General features: G+C 36.7%; 2 protein-coding genes across 2 annotated transcripts in view; one reads left to right on the forward strand and one right to left on the reverse strand.

Moving 5' to 3' along the window:
- Positions 1 to 4,665, forward strand: part of TRMT13 (tRNA methyltransferase 13 homolog) — a 23,088-nt gene extending 18,423 nt beyond the window's left edge. Inside the window, exons 10-11 of the mRNA XM_027868280.1 lie at positions 2,848 to 3,274; positions 3,631 to 4,665. Coding sequence (XP_027724081.1) covers positions 2,848 to 3,274; positions 3,631 to 3,826 — 623 coding nt within the window. The 3' untranslated portion in view covers positions 3,827 to 4,665. The remainder of the gene's footprint in view (positions 1 to 2,847; positions 3,275 to 3,630) is intronic.
- Positions 4,114 to 11,173, reverse strand: part of LRRC39 (leucine rich repeat containing 39) — a 27,254-nt gene continuing 20,194 nt past the window's right edge. Inside the window, exons 7-8 of the mRNA XM_027868281.1 lie at positions 8,576 to 8,715; positions 4,114 to 4,197 (exon numbers count right to left, since the gene is read on the reverse strand). Of these exons, the coding sequence (XP_027724082.1) occupies positions 4,142 to 4,197; positions 8,576 to 8,715 (196 nt within the window). The 3' untranslated portion in view covers positions 4,114 to 4,141. The remainder of the gene's footprint in view (positions 4,198 to 8,575; positions 8,716 to 11,173) is intronic.

An 11,173-nucleotide genomic window follows, 5' to 3' on the forward strand; every position in this document is an offset into this window, starting at 1 on the left:
AAAAAAAAAAAAAAAAAGAAAAAGAAAATTACCTATTCATATTCTTTGATGATTTGTCATTTGTTTGGGGAACAGTCCTTGTTCTTATAAACATGAATCAATTCCTTATATAGTTTAGAAATGAGATCTTTTTCAGAGAAACTTTCTGCAAATTTTTTTCCCCAATTAACTGTTTCCCTTCTGATTTTAACCACATTAGTTTCACTTGTGCAAAAAAATGTAGATGTTATATAATCAAAATTGTCCATTTTATCTTCTGTAATTTTCTTTATAGTATTTTGGTCTTGAACTCTTCCCCTTTGCACAGATCCAAAAGATAATTTCTTCCTTGAGCCTCACCAGCACCTTGCCATGCCAGCTTGATATGATAGTATCTTCTTCCTTGTGCTTGGTGCTCTAACAAAATTGATCTCATCACCACGTCCTCCTATATACACCCTATACTCTCCTACTCAAATGCCTTTACTCACACTGTTCTCTGTGCCTGAAATACTTTTCTTTTCCTTCATCCCCCAGTTTATCCCCTTCATTGAATTTCTAGCCAATTTTAAAACCCAACTCAAATGCTACCCCCTTCATAAAGCCTCCCAAATTCTCCCAACAAGGAATGCCCCTTCTTCCTCAGACCTCACAAAACACTTTCCTTTAACCCTTTTATGCAGTTACCATATATTATTTGACAGTATAGAAAAGGTCATATTCCCTTTTTAACTAAACTTCATGATGGCAGAGGTTGCCTTATCTGGATTTTATCTCTCCCAGTTTCTAGGTCTGCTTATTGTAAATACTTAAACATTTTTAAAATTGTGTTTTATCTTCACAAAAACCCAAAACATTAATAAATTCTGTTAATATTTAAAGTAGCCCTAGCCTTGTGAAGTAGCAAAATATACAATTTTTTAAAAAATGAAAAGTAGACTGTTTCTACTACTTCACATGACCAGGGCTACTTTAAATATTAATTTTCTGTGTGCATGTGTATGTGTGTGTGTGTGTGCGCGCGCGTACAATTCGTGTTTTTATCAAGTCTTAAGAGAATTAAAAGAACCGTTTTGTTTATATCACAAAGACTATTATTATCCTTTGCCCTCGGAGGGATTGCTTTTCATAATACTTCCCAGTTCTAAGACATCGGGATTGTTGGGTGACAGAGAATTAGGGAAATTTCAGGAATATGAGAATAATAAAAGTAGAATATAGAAATAAGTAGAAAACCTTTTTTGTTTTGTCAAGGTAAGGTAAAAGAAGCCACTTCAGAACGTTGGTTTCCGTCTGTCTTTGGGAATGGAGTCAGTTGGAAGGAGAGGAAATATCAAAACCTGATTAGTTGGTCCTGCGTTTGGGTCTCTGCATCCCGGGACAGAGCTGGTCAGAGTTGCCACAGCTGCTGCTGCTCATTCAGAACAAGCAGAAAACCTTTTGGAAGAGGAGTACTTTTGTTTTTGTCTTGAAATAATTCCTTTAAGACCTTATCCCCACCATCTTCCCTTCTCACCTTCAACAATAGTATTTAAACATCCCAGTTTGGGAAATGGAGGGGCTAACTGTGGTAGAGATAGAAATTATGTAGAAAGACCCCGATAGTGACCTTTGTGTTATTTCTGTGGATTTCAAGGGATCAAATAATGTTATAGTTAAGTGACCATTATTCATTTTGATGTCAATATTAGTCTTGTTGGTATTAAGCCTTTAGCCACACAGATAAAGAGATATGCTGTTTTTTAGTTATTCTTTCTATAACATAGTTGATTTTTATAGCTATAAACAAGATTGTTTTGCCTTTTTAACAAGGTAGGATATTAGGCCTAGTGCTGGAGTATTATGAGTCCCAAGAGCTGGATTTCCTGTTCCACTTTTGCCACTATCTGTATGACCTTGTCATACTTTTCCAAACCTCATTTTCCTCATCAATAAAATTAAGAGGTTGGAGCAGATGGTCTCTGTGATCCCTTTCAGCTCTAAAATTGAATTTGCAAGCACTGCTTGGAAGCAGGAGATCTGGGTTCCAGTCCTGCCCAAGGCACTTAATAGTTTTGTGATGAGTGGCAGGCAAATCATTTTCTATCTCAGAGCCTGTTTTCTCAACTGTAAAATGGAGGTGACAGTCCTTGCACTCACAGGATTGTTTTAAGGAAAGTGCTCTGTGGATCTTAAAGTGTTATGGAATTGTCAGCTCTTTATTGCTTAAAAAGAAAGAAAGAAAGAAAGAAATCAAGTAACAAATTGAAATTTGTTGGAAAATGGTGGAACTTTCTTATCACTTCCCCTGTACTCGTTTCTTCCTGCTTTGAAGGTATCACCCACACACCTCCATATCTAGGAACCTAAGGGAAAGCTGTTCACACCCCTCCCTTCTCATCCTCTCTCTGTGTTCTATTTACTTTGTTTTCAGTTTGATTAACAATTTCCCTGGGTTTTAGAGGTAGGGTTTTTTTGTTTGTTTGTTTGTTTGTTTTAGATAAAGGTTCTTTTTTTGGCAACACTGAGCTTTATTGGGTCTGAGGAAGGAGAAAAGAAATCTAGCTGCTTGAAAATTAAGGTTTTTCCAGGCTGCAAGTCTTAAACTTCTCTTCCTTCCAGCTGTTTTGGGGATATAGGCTTTATTACAGAATAAATCACTAGAAAAAAATGAGAATGTATATGAATTGAAAGGAACACACCAAGAACTTATAGAATAAAACAGATAATTCACTCAGAGATAAAGGAAAATATTTATTGTATTGCTTAGTAAATGTACAAAATATTTATTTCTTACAATGTGGAATTATATGATGTAATTATGGGGATTGGAGATTATATGATATGTGATATAATGATGATGATTATCTGATATAATTATGTTTGCAGATCTTGCATTGCGATGTTTAGTTGAAACCTATCCTACCAGATGCAAAGAAAGAAATGAGGAACCGGTTGCCAAGCGTATAAAGAAAACAGACACAGAAAATGACACTTCAGTAAGTGAAGGAAGTGAAAAGAATGAATTAGAGCAGTGGATCCCTGTGGCTGGCATCGTTATTGCACTCTGTTGTCATCACAGGTGTGATTGGAGGCATTACGTGGGTAAAGAATTTTTCAAGACCCTAGGACTTGGGCCAGTGGAATTTAACTATTTCCAACGAATGAGTAGCTGGGCCACTTGTGGGATGCGGGAAACAACTTTGGAAACATCAAAAATTAATATAAAGAAAAGAGATGATCAGACCAGTGATAATGAAGAGCATGACCATGAGGGATACAGGAAAACAGATGATAATCCTGGAGGCTTACCTGGGTAAGTGACTTATTTTGTGATATTCAACAAGAAGGAGAAATGATTGTTTAACTTCTCCAGATGTATAACACAGGTTATAAAATGGAATTCTAAATTGAATTTTACAGTAAATTAAAATTAATAAATCAGTTATGGTCTCAAATAAAAGGTCCCTTAGAAGACATGAAGAGTAGGTTCAGCATGTAGCCCAGCTCTGGGACATGATAAAGTAATTATTGGGTGCTTATTAATGGTTTGGCTAAGAAATTACCATACATAGTTATAAATACTGTATGGCAGTTTATGTACTACTTTGTGATTCTGAAAAAAGTTGCTAATTTTATTCTAATTTTGTTTTTTCTTATTTTTGGATTTAGGCTTCTTACTGTCGAAGAAAGGAAAAATATAGGTCGTCTCTGTAAATTACTGATTGACCAAGGCCGAATCCAGTATTTACAGCAGAAGGGATACAACGCTTCCTTACAATACTATACAGACTCCCTTGTGTCTTTAGAAAATGTCCTGTTAACAGCTTTGCCCAGACAGTCTTCAACACCAGACTCAACTACATGATGAAAGAGAAATCCGAACAGTTCCTACTGAACAATTTTATAGCCCTTCTCTGGATATTTTAAACAGATAAGATCATTTATCCAAAAATTATGGGAAAATTGTCTCACACAAAAAAGTAAAGTTTCAAATTATGGTTTTTTATATTCACAAAAAGAAACTCAAAACATTTTAAATAACTGATAATACAAACATGTTTGTATGTTGTAAGCTCTTCAAGTTCTGATGTTTGTTTTCAAAGACTTCAGAAGTGCTGATGTTTAGATAATTTACCAGATCCTCAAAATAATCCTTTTCAGTAGGTCATCTTGAAATGTTTTATTCATCATTATTTATAGAGACTGGCAAAACAGTTGAACAATTTTCTTTGTTTTCTGAAATATAAAAGCATTCCCACGTATAACCTAGAATCTTAACAAAAGTGCCTCTTTGCGTAAACTTTAGAAGAATTTAATTTCCTTTTGTTCTTAGCTAATTTCTATTGTATAATTTCTGAATCTTGCTCTATATATGTAACAAATAAATATTTTTAAGGGATTTTTTTAGAACAAGGCAAAACTTCAGAATTGCTGAAATACATAAAGATTTGTTGAGGTAAATCCAAGAAAGGCAACCAGTTTATGATTGGAAACAAATACCCAAAACATCACAAGCAGGTTATGAAATTGGTATCAGTAAGGTCACTTAGATAGATTTTGGAAATATCCACATCATATCAGAATTTACAGGTGACCAAAACCAGAAAAGAAGAAATGTTTACTTGAAATACAGATTTTGTATTATATTTTTACCTAATAATGAGCTGGTTAGGAATTCTCCAAATAAACATTTTCTGTAGCTAACGCCTTTTACATTTACCAGTATCCCCAGTGTTTTCCTCAGTTTGAGAAGAGGAAATTAAAGGGACTTAGGCAGTAGAGTCAAAAATATTCATTTCTTGCTTAGGCTTCTCATCTTTGGCCAGTGAGTTTTATGCATAGGGAAGTATAAACATGAAAAAATATGATAGTGCTTCCATACTTTCTTGTAGCATCTGATATTATTCTACCCTCATCTTTTAAAAAATACCTCTTAAAAAAGGAGTATAGGCTTCCTACTTCTAATTGTTGTTATCTTTGCTAAAACAAGTATCCAGGTGTGACTATACTAATATTTAGGAATTATTAGTTTATAATTCCTATTAGAGAAATTCCAACAATATGTTGGATTACTCTGACATTACTAGATAGTCTGTACTTGAGTAAATGAATTATTGGTGATAAGTCTGTCTTGTTCTTTATTATAGAACTTTTGACTTTTGCTAGCTACAAAACTTAAATTATTTTTTTAAAATATCAGTCTCTAATTACATATTGTAGTCCTAAGCTAAAATTACTTAATTCAATTTTTCTTATGTTTTTAATTTCATATCAAATAAAATTGGAATGGTTCAATTTAGTTTTTTAATTGTTATCAGTATTCCCTGATCCAAAAGGCATAAACCATGGCAATAAAGCTTTCATTGTATCAGACTAGACTGGCTAGTACAAAAGCATAAGTTAAACTTATTCATATTATCTAGTGTAATATATATATTCCAATACTTAAAGGACCATGATTTTGTCAGTGGGCATATTCCTTTCCCCACTTATATTGCTATTCACCTACAATTTAGGAAATGATCTTCAAGTGTTACTATGGCTAAAAATTCATCACCCTGAGGTAAGCATGATAAGGAACAGTTCTGAACTGAGCTAAGCTGTGCCCTGGAGGATAAATCCCTTGGACTGTACTCGGAATCACATCTCAGAGTTAGAAGGGTCCTCAAAAGTCATCTAGTCAACCAAGGATCCCTACTACAATATACCCCACAAATGGTCATGCAGCATTTGGTCAAAGGCTGCACTTTGAGGGGAAACCTGCTTCCTCCCAAGGTAGCTCATTCCACTTCTGTAGAGCTCTAATTCTTGGCAAGTTTTTTTCTCACATGAAGCCTTAATGTGCTTCTTTGTAACCTCTCCTGGGGCTAGCAGTGGGAAGAACACTGGATTTAGAGTAGGAGGACATAGGTTCAAGTCCTTTCTCTACCACTTACTGTCTTTGTGACCTTGGATAAGTCATTTGGCTCTCTCGACCTTGCTTCTAAACACCTGTACAATGAGGGCATTGGACAGATGATCACAAAGATCCCTTCAAATTCGAACTCTTAAGATTCTATCCATAATCCTAGTTCTGCTTTATGGAGTCAGAGTAAGTCTTTGGGCCTTCCATTTGACTATCTTAAAACTATTAGACACCTATCATCAATTAGTCAGTCAACAAGCATTTATTAAGTACATAACAATGCACCAGGTATTGTGCTAAGCACTGGGGATACCAAGAAAAAGCACAAATAGTCCCTGACCTCAAGGTGCTCACATTCTATATGTAAACAAAATAGATGATACTCTAGAGGAAGGATAGTGGGCCTGCTGCCTCACTAGTGCTGTTCACTTTGCCTCTCAATGTAGCCTAAAATCACATTAGATTTGGGGGCTTCATTGTCACACTATTGACTTATAATGAGATTTTGCCCTCTAAAACTTCGAGGCCTTTTTCACACAAATTCTTCTCTAATTACATATGCCCCATGTTGAACTTAGGAAGATGATTATTTTTGTTAGCCAAGGGAAAGACTATATTGATGTTAGATTATATTTTATTAAATACAGTACCATGTTTATAAAACCTTAGGTTTAAAGCCATAAAGAACCTTAAACATCATCTAGCAATGCCTAATTTTATAGATAAGGAAATGGGCCCAGAGAAGCGCAATGATTTGCCCAAGGTTTTGTTTTCTGATAGCCTTCCAGATGACCTCCCATCTTTTTATTAGCCTTTTTTTTTGGGGGGGGGCTGCAATAATGTAATGAACAGATGCCTTCAAAGAACCCCTATTTCTTTTTTTCTAGGTCAAGTTTGATTGCTTACAGGCCATAATCCTCTACGTATTTGAGGACATTTTCCCCTCACACTTGCCAGCATATAAACTGATCCCCTTTTTTGCCCAGTGATATAGTCTCATGAGATCTTGGGTTGTCTTAAGGAAACCCCTTCTTAAACCTACAATTTTTTGGTTTGTGTTTTTTTTTTCTCCTGGAATAAGTTAAAACACTCAGATATTGGCAATCTAGGGGGCAGCTAGGTGGCACAGTGGATAGAGCACCAGCCCTGAAGTCAGGAGGACCTGAGTTCAAATCCACCCTCAGACCAAACACTTGACACTTACTAGCTGTGTGACCCTGGGCAAGTCACTTAACCCCAATTGCCTAAAAACAAACAAACAAAAAACAGATATTGGCAAGCCAAAAAATAAAGCTATCTGTGCAAGGGGAAAAAATAAGAACAGCACTTTTAATATTTAAGACTTAAAACAGGCTACTATTTATCAAAATAATACATTTTTCCATTAGCCATTAAGTGTGAAATATATCATTTTGGTGAATATTAGGCACATCTGAAGTACTGAAGCATAATATCGGCGTTTTTATTAATTAAAAAGAATTATCTTTCTCTGCCTCCACTATACCCCATGTAATATTTGAAGCACTGTTTTTGTTTTCATTCCTAAATCAAAATGAAATTTTCAGTAGTTGACTCTCTGGTAACTAAGACCCATAGTACATAGATATTAACCAAAACCTTCATTTGGGATGATATTTATAACATACATTTCCTATAATTTTCTTATAATTTCTAGGTGGAATGAATTTTAGGGTTGGAAAGGAGAAAGTGGATGTCAGGGTACTCAGGAAATCAGAATTACTTATGGACTGCCCTAAAAGAATTATCCTGTGGAGTTTTGGGAATTAAATTCTATGATTTAGAGCTTTGAGGGATCCTAGAGATTATCTAATCCAACTCCCTTGCTTTACAGATAACAAAAACAGACTCAGTGATGTTCAGCTGTACCCAGCTTGGTGTTCTGAGGTCAAAAGATTCACCTGCCACTTTAAAAATTGTGGAGTTCCCCTAGATATCACTACTAAACATTTACTCCAAGGAGGCAAAAAATGGAAAGAAAGGTCCCATAAATACTAAAGTATTCATAGCAGCACTTTTTTATGGTTGTTAAGAACTTGGACCAAAGTAGGTGCACAATCATTTGGGAAGAGGCTAAATTAAATTGTGATTTCTTGAATGTACTGTAAGAAATTATGAATGTGAAGCATTCAGAGAAGCTTGGGAAATGTCATATGAAGTGATGCAGAGTGGAGTTCACAGAACAAGGGGAAAAATTAAGCATTTACTAAAAAAAAAAAAGAAATAGAACAGTAAAATGAAACAGTGGGATTATAATGATCAAGTTTGGCCCAAAGGAAAGTTAGGAAGATATGTCTCCCTCCTTTCATTGCTTTGGATCCACCAAGGAACCCAAACAGAATATTGCACATAGCATCAGTCAATGTGTTGGTTGGTTTTGCTGAACTGCATTTTTTCCTCTTTTATAATCTTTGTTACAACAATGGAGGGGGAAAGGTGAGCAGGGATATATAAGAAAATTGATGTAATAAACCTGAGGAATATCCATGCAGTTAAGAAAGGAATGCTTATAATTTCTTTTACATCTTTTCACTCAATTTATGGACTGAATTGATTTTTCTACATTTCTATTTCCATTTCTGTCAGTGAATTAGAAAAAAAAAAGTCAGACAGTAAATGGAAGAAAAAAAGGAATATACACATCAATGAAATTACTATTTCATCCAAATTCTGATAATACAAAGCTCTTACCTGTTCTCCTACGGGACTCCTGGATATATACGTGCATAAATTCAATGCCAAATAATTCCTTTTCCTCCTCTTCATCTGCATTTTCACTGGGAGGAAGTGTGACTTTCAGTTTTAATGGGTTGTCCCTGAAGTTGACAAACCTGGTAATTCATCAGAAAATGGTACTGTCACGGTACCTTAACTGTTTGCTAGCATGGTCCACTATCGCTGGCATGAGCATATCCAAAAGACCAGGAAATAGCTGAGATCTTGTTAAAGATACAGTTCTTACTGAACTTTTGACACACACACACACAAATAATGCTTGTTGGACATCTCTATCCAGATGTGCTGTAGACCTTAGAAAGTCAACATGTCCAAAACTAAACTTATCTTTCCTCCTAAGTTTAATTTTCATATTTGATTGTCACCACCGCCATCTTTCCAGTCACCCAGGCTTGCAACCGAGGCGTCATCTTCAACTCCTTGATTTCTCACAGCTTCCACCCACACATATCCAGTTTGTTGCCAGGTGCTGTCAATTCTTCCTAGAGGCAGTTAGGTTACAATGGATAGAAGCACTGAGCCTGGAATCTGGAGTTCACATCCAGCCCCAGACACTTAACTAGCTGTGTGAACCTGGGCAAATCACTTAACCTCTGCTACTTCAGTGTCCTCAACTGTAAAATGGGGATCATAATAGCACCTACCTCACAGGATTGTTGTGTGTATCAAAGGAGATAACTGTAAAGCACAATGCCTGACACATAATAGATATTAAATAAATTCTTATTCCCTTCTCTTTTCCCTTTGTAACATTTCTGATGTATACTTCTCTCCTCTGACACTGTCACCACCCTGGTCCAAGCCCTCATCACCTTATGCCTAGACTATTGCAATAGCCTGCTGATTGATCTCGCTGCATTAAGTCTCTCTTCACTTCAATCTATCCTCTACTCAGCTATCAAATTTATTTTCCTGAAGTGCAGGTCTGACCACCACCACCCCACCATTATCCTTCTGCCCCATTGAATAAACTCCAGTGACTGGCCTCCTTTTGGTTCTCTGAACAAGACATTCCAAAGCCCAATCCTGGGAATTTTCCACTTGTCCTTAATGCCTGGAATTCCCTTCCTCCTCATTCCATCTCCTGCCCTCCCTGGCTTTATTCAAATTCCAGCCAAAATCTCACCATCTACAGGAAACCTTTCCTGATCCCCCTTAATACTATTACCTTCCCTTTGTTGATGTCCGCAGTTTATATTGTACATATCCTGTTTGTACATAGTTGTTTGCACGTTATTTTGTACCTTAGACTGAGTTTCTTTAGATCAGAGGCTGGTTTTTGTTTCTGTTTTTTGTTCTGCCTTTTTTTTTATCCCCAACACTTAGCACAGTGCCTGGCACTTGGTTTTGTTGTTGTTCAATCATTTCAGTTGTGTCCATCTTTTTTGTGACCCCAACCCATTTGGGATTTTCTTGGCAAAGATACTGGAGTGGTTTGCAATTTCCTTCTCCAGCTAGTTTGACAGATGAGGAAACTGAGGTAAACAGGGTTAAGTGACTTGCCCAGGGTCACACAGTTAATATGTGTCTGAGATCAGATTTGAACTCAGTTCTTCCTGACTCCAGGCCCTTGTTCTATTTACTATGCTATCTAGCTGCCTCCCTGACACTTAGTAGGTGCTTAATAAATGCTTGTTGACTGTTGACCCTAGCCTTCAGGTGCAAAAGGTGCACCATACAATTTGCACCAGTGTTCAGTGCCCAAGACTTCCTAAGTCACATGAGGTAACTCAGACATGCTGACACAAAAGTGCCACACTCCTCTGCTACAAAGAGATCTTACCTATCTCTCTTGTTGGAGCCATCCCACCTTCAAATAACTACAAGTAACTACAGAATAATGGGGTAGGCTGATCTCCAGCATTCTATCCTCTGTGCCACCTAGCGGCTCTAAGCATGACAGGGTTTGACGACAGATTGAATATGGGATAGGAGGGAGCTTTGAGACAGTGAAGAGTTGAAGATGACATCTATGTTGCAAGCCTCCATGACTGGAAGGATGGTGGGTGCCCCAATAATAGTATAAAAATTAAGCTTGGAACCTTAGCTGTCCCGATGGTCAGATTAGTGAATAACAATTCACCTAACCCAGTATCTAGTAAGCCACAGATCATATTTAATATACCATCTAGTCATCACACAAAGAAACCAGGGCTCTGTCTAGTTATCTTGCTATTTGCCCTGCTATATTCATGCAAATTCCACCACCATCCCCACTCTGTACCCCACTCCACCCCCCAAAAAAGCTTATACTTCCCATCCCTTGCTTATGCTCTGGGAAAAGTAATCAAACCAATACTACCATTTCTACTAGAAAGAGCAGGATGATGGACTGCTGTGTGACTCCATTTAAATCCCTTTAACTCCTTGGGTTAAAACTTCTTCCCTGGACACCACTCTCCAATATGTGTTATCTCTCGAGGGCTGTCTAGCTTCTGTATTTGTGTCCCTAGGATGAATTATTTATAGAAGATGCTTAATGACCTTTCTTTCTTTCTTCCTTTCTTCTTCTTTTTCTTTCTTTCTTTCTTTCTTTCTTTCTTTCTTTCTTTC

The sequence above is a fragment of the Vombatus ursinus genome, unplaced genomic scaffold, assembly GCF_900497805.2.
Source record: "Vombatus ursinus unplaced genomic scaffold, bare-nosed wombat genome assembly UNPS02014787.1, whole genome shotgun sequence".
NCBI classification, from domain to species: Eukaryota; Metazoa; Chordata; class Mammalia; order Diprotodontia; family Vombatidae; genus Vombatus; species Vombatus ursinus.